Below are 24,252 nucleotides of genomic sequence, written 5' to 3' on the forward strand. Positions count from 1 at the left end.
AGAGTAAAACGCCTTCATGAAGTTATGATGTGAATTATACTGGTCATATATTGTAAGAATAATAAACTTCTTATTGCTGTTGTATTTGGAGGGAAATCTCAGAGAAAGCAAGGTTTGAGCAGTTCTGTAAAAGTACCCATTGGCTCCATCTGGAGGTGACAGCTGAGATGACAGACCCCATCAGTTTAGGAAAGCAGACTGTAAGCAGAGATAAAAGCAGAGCAAGAACCTGCTCCTCAGCCCTGTGTTGAAGACTTCCCCACCAAAGGCAAGTCTCCACTCTTTTATGGTTTCTCTTTTAAAAAAAAAAAAGATGCTGAGGATGTGATGGTTTCTGTGCATTCGCACTTTTGGGATGGGAGGAATTTCTAGCCCCTCTCCCCCTTTGTTTTCCTGGAAGGTGCCCTGGAGCCCTGCTGGGTTTTTCAGTGCTGCGTGAGAGGAGGCGTTGAGTGAGAAGCCTCCTTACAGAGGCCCCATCCTTCTGTCCCTGGCATCCTGTGTGACCCCTGCTCACCCAGGGGGTCCTGCAGGAAAACAGGAAAGTTGCAATGGCAGCAAGCGAGCAGCCAAAATCCAACCAAACAAAATCCCCCAAACTACAACTGACTTGAAATGTTCAAGATTCCCACATGGGTGCTGGACTCAGGCCATGAACACATTGAAGTCCAGGGCATGAGAAATATCTAGGTTTGGCTTAAATGCAGAATACAGCACTCAATATCTGAGCTGGGATGGTTGGTTGCGTTAGCTCTGAAGACCCATCCATGACTGCTACTTTTTCCCTTCCCTTTCCCTGACATTCCTGCATTGAACTAGATCGTCACTGCATCAGAGACCAACAGGGTAACCAAAGGGCCTGGGATATACACAGACACTTTATAGTTGCTGATTGCTAAGGCTTGAACCAATGTATAGGAATAAACATGTGTGTGCACATAAGAGCTCTTCTGTGTGTCCCTTAGCAGTGGTCAAAACCTCTGCCCTGAAACACAAGTTTAGATTCTCTTTTAACTCCTACTTTGCCAAAACCTGCAATGATATCTGTTTTCCTTGCAAGTCTAGAACTCCATTGCCTGCATGCCACTTCTGCACAACCCCATTTCTCTTCAGCCAGGCATGACAAGAGCTTTAACTGTGCAGGGCGGATTGGCTGTAGCAGCTCCTGTGGGCGCTTTCACCCTCCTCCCATCCCCGTTACAGGTGAGCGTTGCTCCTGCAGGCATCACTAACAGATGGCATCTGCAGAAGTGAGAAGTTCCCACTGTTCATGGTCACTGGAAGAGAGTGGCAGTGACCTGGGACGCTGAGGCTCTGTCTCTACCCTAGCTTTAAGAACAAGGGCTGGGCACTGTTTTTCTTACCCCCCTGGATGTGCTGAGCACCTGCTGGCATGAGGTTTTTCCTCCAGTATGTGGGCTGTTTTTTTGCTTTTTTCTCTACTGGGTTTTTGATAGCATCTACCTGGACAGACTGCTGGATGGTGAATGCTGATGATTCCCTGGAGGTAAGATCAGGGTGCGGAGAGCCTTATCACCAAAACAAATGTGTCCTAGAGTTTGATTCCCGGCATCATTGCTCAACTGTCATATACTTTTTCCATGTTATGCTGTATGAAAGTGGATGAAAATGAAATTAATTACTCTGTCAAGGACAGGGGAAAAGTGGTATTTTGTGTAGTTCTCTCTGCCAGACTTATTATCCAGACTCTGCTCTCAGTAAGTTCAGGAAAAGTCTACAGGCTCTAGGTTTAAATGTGCATGAACTTGGCTAAGGTTGTCCTACATCTCCAGCCTGCATGGATATTTTGGAGATGTTCCTAATTTTGTAGGTCAGACTTCTTGGTGTAAAAAGTCCAGCACGTACACCTGTGCTTTTCACATCTTTTCCTTAATAGCCATTGAGCTAGGAAAATTTTATGGGGGAGCATGGGGACTGGCGTCAAATCCTGCACTCAAAAATATCTTCCTGAACTTGTGCAGACATTAGCGCTCTTACGTTAGAGAAAAGAATTGGCAAAAGAAAACTGCAAACAACAAGGGTGCAGAATGCCACATATGTGCAAGCTGTGCCCCAGAGACTCCAGATCCCAAACCATCGCCATTTCTCCAGCATTTAGGACTGCAAGTTTGTATTTTTCTCTCCAGAGCAACCAGCCAGCACTTTCTTGTATTTAAAGGCTGCAGGTCCACAGTGAGGGAATCTGCTCTCTGGTGGACCGAATACTTTATGCAGTGAAGGTGAAACACCTTCCAAGACAGAGAGTTTGGCTGAATATATCAGGAGGAAACTTTCTACCTGCTCTCCAGCATAGGAAGCCAGAAGAGCTCCTGTGCATTCAATGTAACATTTAGCTTCAGCACATCAAGTGATGAATTATCTGAAGAAAGAAGGCTAAAAGTGATTACAAGAAAAATACATTTTTCTCTACTCCACGTGGAATCCCAACAATCTGACTGCCAGTCCCACCCTGGAAGGTGGTTGTAGATGCTGAGGTGGTCATAGATCCACTGCTGTAAGGTTGCTGATGGTCAATGTGTCTGCTCAGTGAGCCTATTTGCAGGGAAACCAGTGTGCACCCACTGATACTGGCTGGAATATCACTCTTCATTTATCATCTTAATTTGGGAGATATTTTAGAGTCATTTCAGGAAGCTGTGAATTGCCTGGAATCAGCAGAAGATATCAGCACGCTCAGAAAAGCCAAATGGATCCCAGATTGTGCCATCATTTCCTATAAAATCAGAAGAGGAAAACCCAGTTCCTGGGTAAAGTGAGTCCAGGAAAGAACCAGCCCGTTCCCTGAGGCTGTGTAACCTTGTCTTCTCTGCACAAAGGCACCTGTGCTGGGCTGTCACCAAGTGCTCCATTAACACCCAGTTTGGTCATTAGCAGCCACTACTCTCACATTCCTGCTCTGAGTGTGAATACTAAATAATGGAGAAAAAGGCCCCCAGCCTTAATACCTGACCGACTGATCTCCTTAATGGCCCTAATGACTCACTGCCTCTCTAAATATGGGAATGTAAGTAAACTGTCCATGGCCAGAAAGACCTGGAGTCCACAATGACTCCTGTTTTCAGCTAGAAAAAGGATAATTCAGGCAACTTTTGATTTCAGGGGAAAGGAACTGCATCATTCAGGATAGTCACCTGGCTTTGACCTTGGCCCCAGCAACTGGGAAGGAGGAAGCCCTCACTATGGTCCCATTAGGGAGGAGCAGCCTGAGAGAAGGACACCAGGGAGTGCTGGAGCTGTTGCCTCTGTAGGGGCTGTGGGGGACCCAGCCATTGCTCAGCTCTCACAGCCCTTTGTCTCTGCTTCAGAAACAACCAGGTTATGGCAACACAGAAAGTGGTTTAAGCTGGTGCATTCTGTGTGAGCATCAAGACAAGCCTGGGTCAATTTTTGCAGTAGTTTGTGCTGGAAAAATTCATAATCTGCTTCCCAGCAAGCACAGTATTGTGTACACAGTCCCTCCCTGTTGCAGGCAGATTTAAAATATTACCACTACTGTAAACACTGGCTGTTTTACTCTCATGCTGAGCTTGTAATCATTGTAAGTTGGCATCTTTTTACACTGCAGTAAAACACTGTGACTAACATCACTCATGTTTGGCCTCTGTGCTTTCCCCAGAAGGGGAAGTGTGTGCTTGTTCTGTCATTTTTCTGTATTAGAATTATTTTAATATTAATGATACATTATGCACAGGATATAATTATATATATATATTACAGTCATTAAGCAGTTTATGTTTCACATGCATACTTGTGTTAGGGAAAGCAGGTCGTGGCAATGAGTTTCATAATCAAAGTGGGAGACGAGGAGTTTTGCTGTGATGCTCAGCTTATTGGGGAGTCCTTAGCTGGGCCCAGGGAAGCTGGAGCAGGTCTGCTATGGGGGGAAAGAGGTGACGGGCAATTAGTGCTACCAACATGGTGCATTAGTCCAGCCATAGGATAGCCAGCCCTGACCCCTCTCCCATTTACAGCAGCGAGTTCCCATGTGCCTGAGGGTCTGTGCAAGGATGGTTTGGGAACAGGTTAACAACCAGAAGGACAAACGGTGCACAAAGCAGAGGGGAGCAAGGAATGGCCAAGAAAGTTAAGATAACAGAAACCCAAATAGCTCAGCAGTGGCTCAGGCCAGCCACAGGTCCCACCCTCCAATGTCTGTTCCCATCACTCCTGCACCAGGCAATGAGACATTTATCCCTGGCTGTGCACGTGCTGCATAGAGATGGGCTGATCCCTGCATCTGCTCATGTTCAGCACTAGCAGGAGTAGGTGACAACTGAAACATCCCAAGAAACACAAAGCATTTATCAAGTTTTTTCTAGTCTAGGAAGATGGTTGTTTCACAAGCTAGACCATGATCACAACTGTTGCACCTTAAGACCTCTGTTTTGCTTGGAGGCTGACAAAGCCTGGAATCCTGTTAGGCTCTTTATAAATAATTTAGATGAAGATGCTGCTTATAAGATTTGAAAAACAATACTAATGTGAGAAAGTAAGGAAGTAACTGAGAGTATTTGTTGAATACAGAGTAGTATGAATAAGCCTACAGTAGTTTGGAACATGAAATTATATAAATACAAGTAGAACAAAATGTAATTTAATAAAAATATGCTAATTTCAAGCACAGCCTGAACGATGATGAGTTAAGACAGAGAGGAGCTGCAGCTGGATTAAGAGGGTCATGGTAAAAACTTACATCTAATATAAACATGGAAAATTGGTTTACATGACACTGTTCTCTTGAAAAACACAGAATCAATGAAACCAGGTTTTCCAGCATTGCTTCTTGTTTTTTGGTGATATTTTTCATTAAACCTGCCCTGAAATTCTCAGGAATTGTAAGTAGCTTTCATTTTCATGAAAAAAAAAAAAAAGTAGATTGTTTTCATTCAAATATAAGCAGTATCTTTTTTGCCAGTCTGAAGTAGTGAGCAATTTTTGTTCACCTTTTATCCCTAGTGCACTATCACAGAGATGTACGGGCTAGCTCAGACACTCTGTTGTGGGGAAAGTATTTCAGTTGGCTGTGGTCTTCAATACGTTCTGAATGAGACTTTGTTAAATGGCTGAGATACATTATTTTCTGCTTTGTGGTTTCCACAGTGCAAGAGAAATTAATTTATTGCATCATCCAAGCAAGCCTGGTCCCCTTTCCCTGCATGAAACCCATTTCCTGGGAGAGTTTCTCTGTCCATTAACTGCAGCGGGTGTTGCTGGCAGCAGCGGGGCAGGCTGGAGTCCAAAGCTGCACTGACATTAACTCCGCTCCTTGTATGAGCAATTCCAGGAATGTTTTAGAGGTGCTTGTTGCCATATTTGCATTGGTAATGAAAATACCTCCTATATTAAAGTGATTTATGAAAGGCTGGGCTGGGAATGGTATCTACAGCTTCAGGACAACGGAGACGATTAGCCATGATGCTACTGCAACGTCTGCTGAGTCTGGATGTCTCAGCAATGAGTGTGTCTTGGGCACGTGTGGTCCCATAGCCAGCAGCGCACCTGGAGCCCCAGGGCCAGGATCAGCACTGGCTGCCTCTCATTTTCCAGCCAGTGTTTACAGCTGAGCCAGTTGGGGGCAGACCTCCACACACGTCTGGAGAGGGGCTCCCATCCACATCTCAGCTCTGCCACAAAGCACTCCTTTATCCCGCCGCGGCCACCTCCCATCGCAGGCTCCCAGCTCCTGGTGCAATGCCTGGCCTGCCAGTCATGCTTCTCTCTGAGCTGCTCCTTCTTGGCAGGAGGATGATGTAAGGGGAGCATTGACAGCAAAGTCTCAGGTCGTCTGGTCCATAGCCCTGCCCAACTCAGCCTAGACAAGCATTTGGCAAGGAGTGATCAAACCTGCTCTTAGATCTCGCCCATCAGCCACCCCCCAGCTCCTCCCAGAAATTTCCTTCAGAATTTTTATCTGTACCAATAGGAAGGGTTTTTTTCCTAATGTCTAGTCTGAATTACTTTTGTCCTGATTTTAGACCATTAGTAGGGACACAAGAAACATTGTCCTTTTTCTCCATCCTGCTTCTTTTTTTCTTCTTCAAACTGAACAACTCTAGTTTGCCATCGATGTAATGGGACCAGCATTTCTGTTTAAGTGCCTAACTGACCATCTGCTGTGTTGGTACATATATTAACTTACGGTCTTCTTTCTCTTCTCAACTCACAGGTGAGTACAAAATGCCGTGGCCTGTGGTGGGAATGTGTCACAAATGTTTTTGACGGGATCCAAACTTGCGATGAGTATGACTCCATCTTCGCCGAGCACCCTGGTATGTAAGAGTCAAAGATGTTCCTACAAGTGGTAGGGGCACCTAAGTGTAGACAAAAAGAGCATCTGTTCTACTTAGTGACAGATAATTTGGTGCATGTACATATTAGAGCCATGTTTCTTTTCTCAGTGAGGTATTACTCCCAGGGGATCTTGGACAAAACTTCACCCTAGAAGAAAATGTTCCCATGGGATCTGACCCCATTACCCACCCGCTTTTCCATTCCTTGTGCACTAGAAAGATCTGCTTTTGTCCTGCAGTGAAGCTGGTGCTGACCCGAGCCATGATGATCACAGCAGATATCCTGGCAGGATTTGGATTTCTCTTCCTTGTCCTGGGACTGGACTGTGTGAAATTCCTTCCCGATGAGCCGCTGATCAAGCTGCGCATCTGCCTGGTGTCTGGAGTTACATTGCTCATTGCAGGTATTTGTCTCCTGTGCCCCCACCCTGCAGAACACCCTTTAGCAATGGGGGGAGGCTTTAAAGCCTTCTCTTATTCTGGGGAGAGGAGCTGGTGATTTTCTAGAGGGTAAACATGGGGAAGGAACTTTATTTATGCAATATAGCTTCCTCTGTTCACTGCCTTCCCCTAACAGCACATAGTTGATTTTATCTGCTTTCTTTTCATGTATTGACCCGGTGACTTGGCTCTGAGTTGACTGACTTCCATTTACTTCTGTTTTACTATGAAGAAGTCAGTGTTGTTGATAAGGCAAAGGGACTTAATTGCTGAAGGACTAGAAAGTCCTGGCATCCTGGTTCGGTTCCTGGCTCTGACACAGATTGTGTGACCTTGGGCAAGTCACTTAGCCTGAAATCTCTGTGGCTGATCTCTAATAAAAGCATAATAACACATCTGTCCTTCCTAGGTGATAAATTCCCGACTGACTGAGGTACTTTGTTGTTACAGCCAGTGGGAGAATTTTAAATGCAAAAATAAATAGATGGCCAACTAGGTACCAAGTAATTTCATTTTACTTTATGCCAATATTGAGCATCTACCTCCCTTTCAGCATAAGCAGATTTAACACGATACTCACTCCAGCCACTGGGAGCACATGTAAAACACTTCCAGAGGTTCTTTTAAACATCCTCCATTCACCTCCCAAAGTTTGTCTGAAAAACACTGTCAAAGTTCTGAAAGTCAAAACAGACTAGAAAATTAATTTCTCAAAGCAACTTTACAACAGGCTGTTAAACAAGCTGAGAAGGGAGGAGCTTTCTGCCTTATGCTGCAGAAACCTGAGTGCTGCCGCCCGGCGCTGATGGTGTGTGTGAGTGCCAAGCGGCGAGGCACAGCCTCTGCCTGACAGTGCTCCAGCTGATAGCAGTAGGAGCCAGGGTGAATCCACCAAAGTGACCAGGCTGCGACTGAACAGGGGCCAAAACCTGCCGTCCGAGGAAGGTCTTCCCATCCTAAAGTCTGACCCAGCAGGCAGCAGGCTATAGCTCCAGATTTTGTGTTTGTGATCTCCTTGTGGTCCATCTGGGAGCTCTGTGTGGCACCTCCCTCCTGTCCTGCAGGTGTCCCAGGCATTACCGGCTCGGTGTGGTATGCTGTTGATGTCTACGTGGAGCGCTCCTCTCTGGTCTTCCACAATGTGTTTCTGGGCATCCAGTACAAGTTTGGCTGGTCGTGCTGGCTCGGCATGGCGGGGTCACTTGGCTGTTTCTTATCCGGGGCCCTGCTCACCTGCTGCATGTATCTCTTCAGAGGTGAGGAACTGTGGCAGGGCTGAAACACAGTTCAGAGAGAGAGTCATTGCTTGGGGCATGCTACAGGTACACAGGGTGGGGAAAGTCCTTCAGTGACATCTTTCAGGATGTCTGCTCATCCTCAGTAGCAATACCTTCAGCTGTAAAATGGGAATGGTGTTATTTCAGCAGCTCTAGAAAACACATCAAGGTCTTCAGGTGGGAGCTGAGGTGTAAGTATGACATAAAATGTGTTATTATGTCATATCCTGGAGTGCTGCTTTCTCTGCATTTTGAGGCTTTGCAGCTGAAAGTCATCAAGCAGTCATTAGCAGAGCTTCTTTGTCTCCCTGTGCCTCACAGAGACCAGCTCTGGAAGACTCCACTCTGCTTACTCCTTCAGGAAAGGCTATTCCTCAGCTGGGACAATTGTAACAAACGTGCACTTGCCGTCCTCGCAAACAGCTACTGCCAAAATGTACGCAGTGGACACAAGAGTGTGAGGAGGAGGTAAGCGCTCCAGAAAGAGCTCTACTTTTATTTTAGTGGATTGTACAGAGACCCAAGTTCCTGTCGTTGTCATACAGCTGCAAAGTTAAACTTCAAGGATGTACTGTATGCTACAATGTTTGCATTATGAGAGCTTCAAAAAAACCTTCCTTCAAGAAAGTAATCTCTGAGAAGATCTTGCCTTAGGGAATCCTGTTGTCTTGAGTGCTGAGGCCACTTGCATAAGCATGGACTGAAATAACCAACAAAAACTCTTTCAGCATTTGGCCCAATACTATTGGTATGAGTGAGATAAACCAGCCACTCCTGGATCAGACCCCTGTGTTCTGAATGAAGATCCCCAAACCATAAGATGGATCTGGCAATGTGTTGACAGAGTGTATAAAGCAGAAAATATAGGCGAAGAGAGGGACTGATCATCTGGCCAACTTCTGGACCCTGTGCACCCAGCATGGGGGTCTGCTCCTCTTAAAGGCAGCTAGAGAGTTCAGCAGAAGATAAAGAGCTGTGTTAAATGCCTGGCCCTCTCTTTGGCCCATGAACCTCTGCACTGAGGAAACACTGCAAATTCTGGTACATTCTTCACTGCAAAACACAGGTCCTTCTCAGCAAGTGTTAAAATGTATGTTACAGATGCTCCAGACTCACTGAGATCTGGAAATTGCCAGCTTATTTCTGCTTAGTAAAAATTTTGCCTGGACAAAGTGAGTGATGATCCAAGATCTGACCTTGTGCATGACCTTGTGCCTTGTCTATACCAGCTAGAAACTAGGATAAAAGATAGTAAAATCTATTGTCCCTTTCTACCAAAAGATATTTAAATCCAGTTCAGGACTGCCATCCCCTCCTGCAATCCAGGCCACCATAAGCTGGGTGAGACTAGAGCATCAGCCATGTCTTCACTAGTGTTGGTGAAAAAGCCCAGTGTGGCTTAACACATTCCCTAAGGATGGATGCAAAAGTGCTGACAGCCCCTTCCATGCCTTTGAAGGAAAGAGAAGCCAAGACACAGTTTTCTTACGCTTGGTAGGAACTGCCCAGATCCCGTCCTTTCTACCATGGGCACCACACCATATGGTCATGGGCACAAGGGGTTGAGAAAAGGTTCTCGGCACAGAGATATACCTGTTCGGGGGAATGGAGAAACAACAGCGGAGTCTCAGGAGGGTGTGTACAGCCATGGGTACTGAGGTTCCACCAGAGTCAGGCTTCTTCCACTGACTGCTCCATGGGGAAGCTGGATGGAGAAGCTCCCTTCCTCCCCACAGGCAACATGAAGTGAAGTCTTATGTTATGAGGGCCAGAGGGAGATGGGATGGCTGTAGATGAAGTGGGCTGTGTCCCAAAGAGCACCTCTGGTAGCCCATATGCTGGAGGATGAGGGGCTGAGTCCTCTCATGGATTATCCTGGAAGCATCATCTTGTGCTGCAGCACAGAACTGACCAGCAAGGGTAAAACATAACCAATCCTGACATGGATCCTGATCAAATAACACTCAGGCCCTGGGACAGATGGGACAACAGCAGGTCCATATGGCTTTGCTCTGGGCCCAAGCACCTCCACAAGGCTCAGACCATACTTCAACCATCTCAGCAAGAGCCCTTGTGGCAGCGCTGTTGCCCAGGTGAGAGAGGCTTTGTGCCTGCAGAGTTCACCTGCTTTGGTTGGCAGGTGTTTATGTTAGCCAAACTGAAAGCAACTTATTGCCAACAGATGAGCTATGTTGAACAGATGTAAACACAGTAGGAGAAGTGATGGAGGCTTTTTTACAAAGTTCTGAGAGATGAGGAGTGCAAGAGTTATGAGCAATGTGATGAAATCGCAGACTATACCAAGAATGCACAAAGAGATCTGGAGGTGATAGGAATTTCTGCCTGTTTTTAAAGGAAACTGATGAGGCAAGGCCACATCCAGAGCTTTTTTATTATTATTATTTTTAAACTTTTTCACAGTCATGTCAGAAACGTGTATTTGCTGTGGGGCTTTTGGGGTGGAAGAGCTGGAGCTGATATGCTGTGCTGGGGGAGGGAAGCTCTGGGTCTGCTTCCTGGGCTGTGCCTCGGCTCCCCTGCTCCTTCAGGGACATGCCAGGAAGGAGAGGGAGGGCGAACCTGCTGCAGAGGCAGAGCTGTGCTCTGCCACCGCTTGGATGCCTTTGCCCCTGATCTTCCCCAGGGAGGTTAATGCTGCCCTAGCCTCCCCAAGGGAGGAGAGATGCCCCACTGCCCTGGACTGCACCAGCCTGACTCACCCAGTGCAGAGACACTCCCCAGGAGGAGGTTCTGAGCAAAGACATCATCACTTGGACCAAAATGTTGAATCAAATCCTTCCTAGACTATGCAGACAGTGTATTAGCCTTCACCACTAGCACTCAGGGACACTCGCCAGCCTCTTGCTGATGTTTTCTACAGCTTTCTGAGGCTTGCTGGGAAGATTTATTTCTTGTTCAGCAAAGGAGAAATAGCCTGGAATTGCCTGCTAATGCAGGTGTAGCTGCAGATCTCAGACCACTGATTTCTCCTGTGCTTTTTCTCCCGTAAGCTGTAGTTGAGGAGACTTCTTGGCCTTTGTTCTAATGGTCTTCAGCTTGTTTGAAGGTGGTGGGAGGTGCTTTGTGACTTACTGCGCATGGGCACACCAAGCAGTGGTTCAGTGGACACTTTGGGATTAAACCTGTATGCCCTGGCCAGGGGTGAATATAGCAGACTGGTCTCATTAGTCCCTCGAGCCCTGTGCTCCTGCTGGTGGTACACAAATAAGGCACACATATACCCCAACTACTACCTTCACTCAGGTTGCATCATCCTTAAACAGCCATGTATACAAAGAATCTTGCATAAACTTGTAAGCTTTTCTCTTCTTCACTATCTAGGTAGAATAAACGTTAATTCTTTAACCATGCTTCTGTTCTAGCTGCACTCTACAATAGCTTTTGAGGATCTACCTCCTGCACAAGAGGGCCAGAAAAAGGTCACAGAAAGCCTTAGGTCTGCCAAGTTAATGCTTTGTAACAACCAGTCCAATGCTGCGTTGCTTCATTATTCAAATCCTGCTGACAGTCTATCTGATGTTTTGATCAGTTGTTAATATTTAATTATTAATTCACGGTTTGATTTAGTTCTGACTCTGGTTTCATGACTGCAGTATTCACTCCTCATTAGCTCATTACCATGCCACAACGCGGATCTGTTTTAGTTTGGTTGGTTATTCATTAGCAAGAAACCTCCCAGAAAGTACCCAGGACTTACTTTTTCTTTCAAAATCACAGCCAGTCCCTACGGCTAAAGGCGTTGCAGGTGAGCTCAGATGTTAAGGTATTTCCTTAATACCTACCTACATCCCATTCAGCAGCAGCTTGCTAGGAGTGACAATAGACTGACTGCTTTCCTGATGGACATTAATGGCTTACCAAGGCTCTTTGCTCAGTTGCAATTTCCAGCTGAGGCCCAACATTTAATCCTTCAGTGCCAACAGCCTTTTAAGCGTCTCCAGATTTTTACTAACTTCCAAGGAGTATTTTTTTGTGTTTGAGGATCTCAGTCTTGTTGCTTCATTTCCCAGGGTGTAGGCAGAGTCAGGGACTTAGCTGAGAGCTGGGACTCCCATGTTTCCTCCCTGCTGTATACACCCTGTGGTGTCTTCTTGAACCTGGGACTCCCCATTGCCCTTTCCACTGACAGCACACAGCTCGGTACAGTCTGCCAGGGATCCCGCAGTTTGCAGGTAATGGAAAATAGCAAAGTCTTGTAGGTAAACTCTTTGCTAAGTTGATTTCATGCCTTTCATACCTCACATGTATTGATTTCCCATTTTGATATACACAGGTGAGAGAGATAATAAAACAATGATATCTGCAATGGCTGTCCTTTTCTGAGTGCAGTATTTTGTCCTCTCACTACCTCGATCAGCCTTGTTCGTAAGGGCTCTTAATAACTCTGGTTGTAATTAGGACTCACTCTTACTGTGACCTTGTGAAATAGACTATCTCCTACTGCAGGTGCATGAATATTTCCCACAATATGGATTTCCCACCATTTCACACACACTGTAATGTGATTTTAGTGTGAATTCAGCAGATCTGAACAATTATTTTCAGTAGATAAGAACATTACTTCAGAATTCTGTTTTCCTTACATATTGTAACATCAGTGAAATATAATAAATGCGGTTGCCTTCGAGTGTTGTGTTTCTCTAACCCCCGTCCAAGTTTTGCCCAGAAAGGTGATTTGCCAAGTGAGCTGCTCTGACTCTTGTGAGGGAAATCACTGCTCTCCTGCAAGGACACAGAAAAGGCAGTGGCAAAACCAGGACCAGCCCTTGGGAAAATGGAGTGTGATTTCGGAGGCTGACCAGACCTTTGCTGGTAGCTACAGACCCCAGTGCACACCTACAGGAACGGCTCTTTGACAGCTGTAGACTTTATCCCCACTTTAGACACATCTGCTTATAGTCTTTTTATAAATTTTCCAAGGGAGAAAAGTAAAATTCCACCAAGAAAGCAAGGTTTTCTTTCTCAGCTGGGGCTGGACCCCCACAGTTTGCTCTTCTGCATCTGTTAAATATTGTGGACAAGCGATTAATGACCGAAATACCCTGTCCAAGCACTTTTACAGGGAGCAGAGAATAATTTTCCCCGCGTAGCGCTTGGGTCCCTGCTGCAAGATGCCTTTGAGCGAGAAAGGAAAGAGCCAGAATTGTGCCATCTAGTGACCCGAAGAGAGCTAGCATCTGTCCCCGGCCTCATCCTCTTCCTCCCTGAACAAAGCCTTTAGCCCATAATCCAGAGCTTTCAGATGACAATAAAAAACAGATTAATGAGCATTTCTATTATTTTCCCATCTTCTGTGTGCAATCCTCCTGGCAGCCCTGACCTATCCCCTCTTATGACTCAGCCGCCTTTAGTTTTGCTCTACTTTGCCCGAGAACCAGTTTATGACTTCATTATTCAGCTCTTGCTGTGTGGAGGTGAAACTCCAGCCATGTGCCTTAACACATTCCCTTTGTCTTTTGCTTCTAGATGGTCACCAAGCAATTAGCTCCTCTACCCTGCTCCTGTTTCACCCTGTCAATGCTTACTGACAAGAAGTTCCCCCACAAATACATCTGCCTTCTAGTGTTTTCTGGGTTTTTCTAGAGCAGCTTGCCATTTCTTCTCAAAGTCAGCAGGAAGTATAAAGGCAGAGGATAAGTGACAGCCAGAGGTCCACAGCAGAGCGAAGGCTTTTCCAAAGTGGACCAAGGTGATGAATTATAAAGAAATGGTTCGTATTTCCTTATAACTGTGGAAATGTCAGCCAAATAGCATAACTGCCCTCATTAAGGGCTGAGCGCTTACAAAAGCAAAAGATAGTAGGCAAAATCTCTGCTTTTGTAAGAATGGGAACACAAGTCTGGAGAAACCTTGCCTATTCTGCAGCACGTGGGAGTAAGGGGGCAGGATGGGAGAAGGAGCTTTTGTAGGCAGTGGTAGGTTGGTGGGGCCATCCCAAATACAGTTGTAGAAGAAGGAACCCATCCTTTTCTCTCTTTCAGTGATCAGGAAGCCAAGGACCGGGGCAGTGCCTGCTGAGCTCCCTCTCAGAGTACTCTCCTTCCCCACCCCAAGCCAGCAGCACAGTCAGCTTATGCCCCCACCTAAGCAACTCTACATGAACTCTTTTTGCAGATGGGTCCAGCTGGAGCCCAATTTTGTGACAACCAGAAGCTCTCTTTACTATAAGCCACCAGACACAATTTTGATGAAGTAATTTTATTCCTTTTGTCAATAATTAAAGTACCCCAAACATGAAGCTGAATGCACTTGAATGCACACCAGTAGCACAGAACCTGTTTCCCAAGAATGTTTCTGCAAGAGCAGCAGCATCCTGGGTGTGTTGCTGAAAGCCTTGCTTGCCCTCTGTTGGGTGGCTGGGGAAGGATTTACTGCCTCAGTAATGAGTGCCACTTACTGGACCTTGTGAAATAGGGACGCAGAGTGATGGAAGCATTGAAAGCAGAGCAGTGCTTGCTTGTTAGCCTCTCCAGCCATCTGATTAGAAGGTGACATTCAATGAAATTAAAGGCAGCAATTTATTTAGAGCCAAGCAATTAATAAGCGGGAGATGGTAATGTTTTATGCAGCTTATAATGCAGACAACCTGTGGAGTTCACTTCCACGAAGGGGCCATTGAAGCAAACGCAGTGTGTAGGTGGGAAGGAAGGGATGGCTGATTTAATGCCCACTAGCAGGCTACGCAAGCTGAAGTGACAAACATAATCAAATCTCATGCTTCAGGGCATAAATTGAAGGGGTTGAGTAGTGGAAGCACTTACGTATATAAAAGGTCTGATCCTGAGAGGTGCTGATTACCTGCAATTCTTACTACGTTCAGCCAGTGAAAGGACACTCAGGAGTAGCTTGACTTCTCCGCTGGCTGAGTCTGTACTTGCTAATTTTCCGTATTAATAATCCCTGTAATATTTTAGCCTGCTGGCACAAACATTCATTTTGCTACAGTAACATCTATTTCCTTTCACACAAGAGTCAAACATTAAAGTTGCTTCTAAAGTAAGATTTTATGGGGATAATTTGTGGTGGTGCTGGCAGAGAATTTGTCTCTTAAAATATGCTATAATTCTTTATCTACTGAAGGTACTTGCATAGCCTTATTACGAGAATACATGAGCGCTTCATAACCCTTAGTGGGTTTATCTTCCCAGTTTTCTTCCTGAGCAGGGGAACTGGTACTAACCCCACTCTACAGGTGGGGAGCTGCTCCAGGAGGCAGGCTGTGGGATTCCATTAATCTTTTGGGGTATTTAAGATGGACCCAGCTGCCCACCTTGTGAGCTTGTGGCTCCCTGGGCATGTGATGCATGGCACTAGGCGTGACATTTACCTTCTGCACCAAGAAGCACCTGATTGCAGCCCCCAGCCCTCATCGTTGAAAGAACAGAGGAAAAGAGGTCAGGCAGGTTGAATCCAGCTTTCAGTGACCTGCCCATGACAAACAAAGGAAATCTTTGCTTTCATCTGGAATCCAGCTAAAGGGGAAATTCAGCATCTTTTTCTCTGTAATTTGAGAACTAGGCAGGCTAATACCTCCTAGGAATGGCTTAGCTAGAGCTGAGCTTCCTTGGGTATAAGGCAGTCTTCTTAAAGTCTCTTCCCATCCTGCCTGCGGTGGTCACCTCAAAGAAAATTACATTCTTTATCCTAATAAATTTCTGTACCTAAGCACCAAATACCTAATCCCAGAATGCATTTCTATCGGGAACTGCCATGTGGGTCCTCAGCCATTCAAAGTCTGTAGATCTGCAGTGCTAGGGCAAGAGTAGCTGGGAAGTCATCATGAAATTAATAACAGTTTAAATGAGCAAACTCACTTTTTTTTTCATGTTCTGTAGTCAGGTCCTGCTGCTGCCTACCCCTCCCATAATCCCTATCTCTAGCTTTCCCTCCCTGGCCATAAATTTGCTGCCTTTTGCACTAGACAAATCTGATATGCTGTGCTAAATATTTTAAATGTGGCAAATGATCCTTCATCACAGAGTGGCATGATTGCATTACAATATATTAGAACAACCTGACTTTGCCAGAGGGTGTTTGTTGGCACTGTGCCGAGTGAAGGAGGCAGCCCAAGTTTGTGAAGTAACTATCAAGTCATTTATCAACATTCAGTCCTAAAACACATGGGGTTACACCAGCTCGAGCAGCCTTGGAGATGTAAATCTGGAGGCTGAGCCAAAAACCGCAAATACAGACAGACCTTTGAAGGACCTTCTCGAAATCTAGAGCCCTATCAAAATGTCAAGCTGAGCTCCCGTGACAGATTCAACACATGCTTTTGGCATTTATTCTGTTGCATTTTGTCTCCCCTTTTAGGTTCAGATAAAATATGTGCTGCTTTTCAGTCTCTCGGCCAACATGTGGAAAGGGCTGGCTTGATCTCACACTACTGTAGCATAATGGAACCTCTCTGATGAACCAGATGGAATCGCAGAAAGCCAACATGTGGCATCTAGAGCTTGTTTTCGTTCATAATATCCTCATAGGATGGAGGCAACTCAGTTCCCCCAAGGCTGAACCGTGGGACAGAGGAAGAGGACATCTCCACAGTCATGGAGGGGCTCGGAGATCCAGAGAATGGGCACTGAGGCACTTCACTTGCTGGAAAAAAGCAAAGCCATAACCGTTCAGTAGACAGACATGAAAAGTGAGCGTGGGGATGAGAGGGGTGAGCCTGGGAGGAGCTGTCAAACCACTCAGAAACAAGAAAGGCATGGATGTAATTTTTGAAGTATGGCATCACAAAGCATATCACCACAAACTCCAGATACAAGAAGTGAGAACAGAGGAATTTGGGTGGGTTTAGGGTGGGCCCTTCCTGTGGAGACATTGTTCATGACATCCAGAAAGCAGGCAATACCTCCTTTGGGAAGGGCTTACTCTAATTACTGAATTAGCTTTATTCTTCTTGGAGGGACTGCTGTCTAACCCAGTCTGCTGATGCTGCTGGGAATACTCCAGGTCAGTGCTTGGTGCTACCCATAGTCATTATAGCCCAGTCCTCAAAAGCCTGCGTGCTTCTGGTGAATGCTGAGGGTGGCTACCGTGATGAACAGCACCCACCAAGACAACTTTTTGACAGACCCCAGGGTGCATCAGCCAGTTGAGCTGCCTGCTGGCGTGGCTCAGGTAGACTGGTATGGTCTTGCCTAAGTAAGAAGTTCAGGTCATGTGTTAGAAAGGGCTGCCTGTCCCCAGGCAGTGCCCGTGGCTGAGTATGCTGGGTAGCTGAGTGCCCTGGCACCAAGGAGAAGGTCCCACACGTCTCCAGTATTAGCATGGCCAAGCCCCGACTAGGCACCTTTGGGACACATGGACCCAGGGAGAGCACTGAGTCCAGCTGAAGGCACAGCTGGGGAAAGTTGTGGCTTAAGGCCTTCAGTCCACGGTCCAAATATCCACCCAAGATGCCGAAGCTGGGCACCCCGCTGTTCACCAGAAACACAGCATCTGGCTTCAGCCCAGCTCCTGCTTAAGCCTGGCTGCCTCTTACTGGGCTATGGATGGGCCATGGGGAAGCCCGCCAGGGCCAGTGGGACCTTGCAGCAGGTAGGGAGAAGACTAACCGCAAAATGCATCCGAGCTGCTGAGTGCAAAGACAGCCAGGGTGCGTTGGCGGGGGAGGCAGCTCCGCCGTTTCAGCCAGCACTGCAGACAGCAGCAGATCCCACAGGACAGGAGCAAGGCCAGGAAAAACAACATCAGGAACCTGAGGCAGAGGCAGCAGGGGAGGAACAGTACCATCACCATCTGCAAGCAGCACTGACAGATGGCTCCATGTCTTCAAATTAACATATTCATTAACATCTTTTGCAAATAGCCGTTAAATGTTGCAGTTTCCCCATCAGTGTAGTTTCCCCATCCAGACCACTGGATATGACCAAAGTCCCCAGAAACCAATGTCTCAGTGCTGAGTGCTCAGCGCCAAGTGCTGGCTAGAAATTCAAACATTTCTCCCTGAAATCATTCATCAGTTTTGCCCTGCTCAGTTAGCAGTGTACAGTGAGGAGGATATGGATAAATGATTCCCATTAGTCAGTAAAGACAGAACACAGGGACAGCCCAGGAGCAATGCTTTCTAGCTATCAGTCTCTCTTAATGCCTTTCTCTCTATATATCCATCAAAGAATATTATTTGGCAGTTTTTCCTTCTAAAACAGATCTGTAACTTACCACACATACCAGCTGGTAAAGTTTTCATTGCTCTGCCTGACGCACCTAACAAGGGAAAAACAAAAGAAACTTTCAGTCCAGCAAAAGGGGACCGTACCAGCTCCAGCGCACATCAACCAACATGACAAAAAGTGTCATCAGTAAGTAGAGGATTAAGAAGTCTTCCTCCATCAAGTGAACCCTACTAAAATTTTCTCTATGTAGATAGGAGCAGATGCAGATTATGTACAAAGCAGTGTGCAACTGGTTTGCCTTTGAACACTAGCACCCGTCACCAGCGTTTTTGCTGAAAACCCAAAGGGTTGCCAGCATCCCTTTCCTCTTGTGGAATTAAAACTAGACCGCCCTTTCCTGGAAGCCCTCATTCCTCTGCCATGTCAGTGTGCTGGGCAGGAGCACTGCATCCCCGAAAGAGCCCGGGGTGGGAGCAGCCGCGGGTGAGAAAACAGAGCCACACTCACCTCTCGCCAAGCTCACAGTCCAACTCAGAGTCTGCTAACTGAAAACACACATGTAAATCAGAGAGGGCAGATATGTGTTGTTTTTTATAATTTACCAGTGTAAGTACTGATCTTAGAGTGGGAAGTCAGAGAGGAAGGGTCATACAGGTGCTGGTTCCTGCAGGGGTCAAAGCCGGACCTCTCCCTAGAGACAGCCGGGCTGAGCACTCGCCTCTGCACACCTCTGGTCTGAGCTAGCCCGTATTGAAACCAGTGGATAACCCTGCAGAGAGCTCAATAAATTCAATAGTTTGTAAATGAAAGCTAGACCAATGGGAAAGCATTTATTTGGGTGTGAAAGAGGGAAGGATGAGTGCAGGGAGACACAAGCAGGTGTCAGAGACCTGTTTACAGAACTCAGAAATGCCTGCTGAAAATGTCCCGTGACCAAGTGCTTGGTTTGTAGCTCATTTTCCAGTAGCTAATTGTAAATGTAGCTGTAAATTTGATCTGTTTTGACCAGATATGTGCTCTACCCAGCATTTTCCTTTTTTTTTCGGACCGTGGTGATGCATCATTCTCAGAGTCAGGTTTCAGGTATTGCAAATATGTGAACCTGAAACTTGTTTTTCAGGTATATTTTCTACTCTCTGCACAAGCAAGTTTACTTTTGCAAGCCTTGTTGATTTTAGCCTCAGTTTCATATTATCTGAACAAAAAGTAACTGGAGTGGTTCATCAGTACGATAGAATCAAATTCAATACAATTTTTGGCTGACATGCATTAGGTGTGTTATAACACTTGCTCAAATTTGCTACAAAAAATCTTCGGGTCAGATATAGAATTGCAATAACACTGGGAAGCAGAATGAGCAACATGGAAGAATTTAGATCTATTTCTTGAAGAAAACAATTAGAATGTAATTTGTAAATCGTTACTTTGGATTTCTTTATGTATATATCCAAACCATGTAGAGATTTCTAACTTTCTTTGAGTCAAACTGGAAAGCTGTGGTCTGTATTAGAAAAGGTTATAAAATATGTATAATTGAGAGATCTTATATTACATCTCTAATTGACAGGACTTCTTTGTAGGGATTTTGTTGTGCAAATCTTGTGTCACTAAACAGCAAGAAATCACCCCACAAATTTCTATAATGTGTTTGATCCTGTGCACACACTGCCTTTCAGCCCCTAGTTCCACCAGAGGTCTTTAGGTATAATAAGTCTTTAATATAAAACATTATCTATGAAATTTCATGAGTGTTTGAAACCGAAATGAGGAATAGAGAAAAAGACAGAAGCTTCAACTCTTCCAGACATGTCCTTTTAAAACTGAGCTAATTTGCCATGTCACACATGCACCCTGGTGCAGAATATTTTAGTTTTGGTTTTGTACTTCAAGTGATTATTAGAATAACAGGTCAAAACCAGAGAGCCAATTGCTGTAATTAAGTGTGGCCTGAGTATTCTTCATGGCTGAATTGCAACCTCTGGACTCTCTTTTGTCATCCTTCAAACTACCTCGGCACAGCTACCTTAGTGTAGTTGAACTGCAGCAAAGTGCATCTACTCTGAGGCAGTAATCTATCAATGCAGCCAAACATCCACCTGTGCCACTGAAGACCCATGCTTTTCCATTTCAATAACCATAGCCAGAATAAAGGATTAAGGTAGTCATGTTTTCTCTGCATTAATTGGAATTGTTGTGAATATTAAATCCTCCCCAAATTCATCAGGTCCTCAAAAAATTCCTCCCCCCAAAAAATAAAAAGGGCTGATGACTAAATTCTATAAAAGTTGAAATTTTCCCCCACAAAATCCCTAAAATCAGCCTGGTCCCAGTGAATGGTTTTGTTACCTGGAAGAAGGTTAAACACAAAACTCCAGTTCCTGTGATCCATGAAGTGAAACACAAAACTCCAGGTCTCTGCATCACTAGCAGGAGAAATGTGGGAAGAGCTTTGTTTTCAGCTGTGTTCTACCCTCTGTAATTTGGAGCTTTTAAAAGTTTTCTGCACATTGTGCCTTCAGCCAGAGAACCTGTTACCCAATGGCTTCCTGGGCTTTAGAAATTACCGCTAGCCAGGGAACAAATTTGGGTTTGCATGGACACACTCAAAGAGCTGCTAGAAGTTAAAGGAACACTAGTTTAAGGTCAGCACCTTGCAGTTGTTTCGGTATTTTCATAGCAGTTCACAAATTCCTGTTGCTGAACCTTAGTTCCATATTAACTGGTGGCTGTATTTAACAGGACCTGCTACAAATAAAGAATCACTGGAGACCGTATGGTGACCCCATGCTTTCATTACATGTGGCCTTCAGCTGCAATTCTGGCATTACAGAAAAAGCAGTGCTACCTCCAACCATCTCCTACGCACTGTGGCTACCACCTCAAACATGTGCACCAAGGATGAAGTAAACCCTTCCCACCCTGGGACAACCACCACCAGAACCTCTACTGCTGTTATGCAGCTTCCAGGGGTTGGTTTGCTAGGAAAATGCACCCAAAAAACCACACAGCCCGTGATTCTCATAAGGGATACAAAATTTCACTGCACAGTATAAGGACCAATTTGGTCCTAATGGATACAGCCGATGGTGTAGTTAAACAGGGGTGGACAATGGCTTGCGCCGTAGCTCTGATCACTGCAGAAGGGACGATCCTGGTTTGTTCAGCAGTCAGTAATAGATTGTCACTGAAGTTTACAGCCCGTGGCTGAAACACACCATTAACTACGGTTCTTCCAGATTTAACAAAAAAGGTGTTGCTGTGAATATGTTTAGCCATCACTCCAGAAGTTAAGCATTATGTTGTGATGCCATTACTTTTGTAATGATTGACAAAGCTAAGCTGCTCTTGAGATATACCTCTGTGGCTTTGCTTCAACTAAAAGGTCAAGAAGTCTAACCAACTCTGATACTCAACCCAGGTTTGTTATTTATTGTTAAAGTTTTGCATAAACCCAGCCCAAACCCTGGTGTTCTTAAATGTTTACTTTCAGCTCACTCCTAATTAAAGGCAAGCCTCTGCAACAACGCCCTCTGAGAAAGCATCTCTCATCATGTTGCTGAATGAATGTGCTATACAATATAAATGCCCTGAACATGTTGGTGTCCTGGTTCAGACCAGTCCTTTTCAACTTTGTTCAACAGTAAACTGCCAAACCATTTTCTTAGCTGTTTTACTAAAAGAAAAAGCTCCTGCAGTATAAAAATGTGCACAGCCTTGCTGGGAACCTTGCAACTCTTACAATTTCAGGCTTCAAAGACATCATCCGTCAGTGAACTAATTTCAGATTTCTTCCTCTCACAATTACTTCCCTCTTGCCAGCACCCAGGGTACTTCCAATTTAGAGCTACTGAATGGATCATCCCCAGTATTTTGCAGGGCAGGTACGAAAATGAGCTCCTGGTACTGAAAAATAATGCACAGAGTCTGGTCTGAGTCTATTTCTAGAAGAAAAAAAGGAAGAACTGAATCCTGCCACTGCTCAGCTTCCTGGCCTAAAGGCAAACTTTAAAGTATTTTCTTCTGGTTCGTCCCATGCAGAGGTTTCAAGTGGTGGTGGCAATCTGTGGACCCTGTCTCTATATTCTCAGTAATGACGTTGGGAGGAGAAAGAGTTGGCTAAGAGGGGGTCCACAAACAGCCCCTTCTTTTGCTTGACAGGTGATCCCAATACTGAAAAGAGCTGCTACTTCAGCAGGAAAACTCTCTCTGCCTGTGATCTGTTCAGCAGCTTGAATACATGAATATCACAAAGAGCCCCAGCACTTGCTTTAAGCCAGCTGGGATCTGACACAAAAAGCCCAGAGGAGCTCTGCACTGAAACCCACGGTGGGCTGCAACCCCTCCTGCCCACTCCCTGCCTACTGTGACATTGCTGCCTTCGGGGTTTTGCAGTACCGAGAGACTTGTGTGCGAGGGTTATCTCCAATCTGAGGGATTTTTCTAGGTTTTTTTGTCATTCTCCCCAGGAGGAGGTATATATACACACACATATGTTTATAGATACATGAAAGGTAAACCCTGCTCCCCTCTCCTTGTCCACTTACTGATGAAAAGTTTGGTATCTCTTTCCTCCTCAGTCAATTATATCCACCTCATCAGTGGACTTGGGAGGCTTCTTTCTGATACATGTTAACTCATAGCCATTAGATTAAAAATCTGTTTTTTCCTCATCACCTAATGTCGTTGCTAGGTGACAAATGCATCACCCAGGCAGCAACAGGGACTACTGCAATACACAGCAATTTATGATTGTCCATTATCTCTTTGCTTAAAGTGTCTGGTCCTTTCAACAAGAAGATGTGCAGTTCTAGGATCATCCAGAGGGTGACTTTCAGAGTTGCCACAGAATCCACCTCCACTGGGGACTGGCTCTTGCTGGGCTTCATAAGAGGGGATGCAAGACAGGGAGAAAGGAGGAATCTGGGAAAAGCTGATTTAACTTGTCAGGTCTGACCTGGCTGAGTTTGGATTAGGGGTTTGAATTTCAGGAACTGAGTTCATTCCTGTATGTATGCACACTAGAAGAGGCGGCCTTTGCTTGCTTGAGTGTAATACAACATTTTTCAGTCATGCTTTTGGTTTGAGCCAAAGTTTCAGGGAACACTTTGGGGACCTCTGGATTCTGGTGAGAGTGGGATGGAATTTACTGACAAACAGGAGCCCACACAGAGCCCCTGGCAGCTCATAAGCACAGCTAGCAGTTTAAACCTTTTTAAAGCTCTTCCTTAGCTGCCTTCAGAGCATTTGGTGGCTGCTGAGGATGACTTTTGGGAAAGAAATCACCTTGCTAAACTCTGATCAGCCTCCTGGTACAGTCCAGAATGGAACCATGACAGACTACTAGAAAGAAAGCAAGAAATGAGAGTGGCAGGAAGGAGGTGGGACAGACAGAGGGAAGGACAGAGGACACATAGAGAACACGGAGATGTGCAGTTGAAGGGAGATGAAGAAATGCAGAACAGCCTTGCTTTCTACATTAAGGTCGACTGACAAAAGTTAATTAAGCATGTGTTGGCTTTTTCATGTTGCAGTGTTTTCACATCACCACTGCAATCAATTTTTCCTCCAGCCCAAATCCGCTGGGAGCTCTCCCCTCCCTACTCAATTTCACCACTGTGGCTGGCTCAGTCTTTGCTTTTTGCAGCTGCATCCTCAGTGTCTGGCTGCGATCATCCCTCCTGGCCTGGGAAGACTCTGGGCAGGTAAATTCAGTTTAGCCCAAGACAAGAGCAGATTGCCTTTCTGTAGGAGGAGAACTAAAGCAGCTTCGGTCTTGTCCTCATGCAATGAAAGCTGCAAGGAATTGCTTACTCCCTACAAACACACTGAGATGAATAAATCCAGTGCCAGGGAGAGCTATATTTAAGCTAAAGGCCAGTGCTGGCACAGGAACAAATGGGAGCAAACTGGCCATGAATATATTGAGGCTGGAATACAAAGAAGGTTCACCCCATCCAGGGCAGTGAGGTTGTGCAGCAGCTTGTCCATGGGAGGAGTGTGGGCACAAATCCAAACAGCTCCTGAGATGGAAGTCATCGAGCACCCACAGGGGATGCAACCACTTCACCAGGACTTGCT

At 45.6% G+C, this 24,252-nt stretch overlaps 2 protein-coding genes across 2 annotated transcripts; one reads left to right on the forward strand and one right to left on the reverse strand.

Annotated features, from left to right (window-relative positions):
• Positions 1-12,662, forward strand: CLDN16 (claudin 16). Its single transcript, XM_009509720.2, has 5 exons — positions 1-1,507; positions 6,188-6,290; positions 6,551-6,715; positions 7,817-8,008; positions 8,351-12,662. Exons 1-5 carry the CDS (start codon positions 1,394-1,396, stop codon positions 8,488-8,490), a joined length of 714 nt encoding a protein of 237 aa, XP_009508015.1. The 5' UTR covers positions 1-1,393; the 3' UTR covers positions 8,491-12,662.
• Positions 12,663-14,260: 1,598 nt separating this feature from the next.
• TMEM207 (transmembrane protein 207) lies at positions 14,261-20,762 on the reverse strand. The gene is made up of 5 exons (XM_009509721.2): positions 20,521-20,762; positions 18,682-18,719; positions 18,221-18,265; positions 17,614-17,756; positions 14,261-16,648 (listed from the first exon to the last, which is right to left on the reverse strand). The coding sequence occupies exons 1-5, from the start codon at positions 20,593-20,595 to the stop codon at positions 16,500-16,502; spliced, it is 450 nt and encodes a 149-aa protein (XP_009508016.1). The 5' UTR covers positions 20,596-20,762; the 3' UTR covers positions 14,261-16,499.
• Between the last annotated feature and the right edge of the window lie 3,490 nt (positions 20,763-24,252).

Source organism: Phalacrocorax carbo, chromosome 7, assembly GCF_963921805.1.
Source record: "Phalacrocorax carbo chromosome 7, bPhaCar2.1, whole genome shotgun sequence".
NCBI lineage: Eukaryota > Metazoa > Chordata > Aves > Suliformes > Phalacrocoracidae > Phalacrocorax > Phalacrocorax carbo.

Excerpts from the sequence above, each read along its gene's own strand:
- TMEM207 (XM_009509721.2), bottom strand. The coding sequence starts at position 20,595 with ATGCAGAGACCTGGAGTTTTGTGTTTCACTTCATGGATCACAGGAACT. Across the intron at positions 17,757-18,220 it reads TTTACCAGCTGGTATGTGTG|GTTCCTGATGTTGTTTTTCC; the intron begins GTAAGTTACAGA and ends CCTCTGCCTCAG. Across the intron at positions 16,649-17,613 it reads CAGCTCGGATGCATTTTGCG|CAAGTGAAGTGCCTCAGTGC; the intron begins GTTAGTCTTCTC and ends GCTTTTTTCCAG.
- CLDN16 (XM_009509720.2), top strand. The coding sequence starts at position 1,394 with ATGAGGTTTTTCCTCCAGTATGTGGGCTGTTTTTTTGCTTTTTTCTCT. Across the intron at positions 6,716-7,816 it reads AGTTACATTGCTCATTGCAG|GTGTCCCAGGCATTACCGGC; the intron begins GTATTTGTCTCC and ends CCTGTCCTGCAG. Across the intron at positions 8,009-8,350 it reads CTGCATGTATCTCTTCAGAG|AGACCAGCTCTGGAAGACTC; the intron begins GTGAGGAACTGT and ends TGTGCCTCACAG.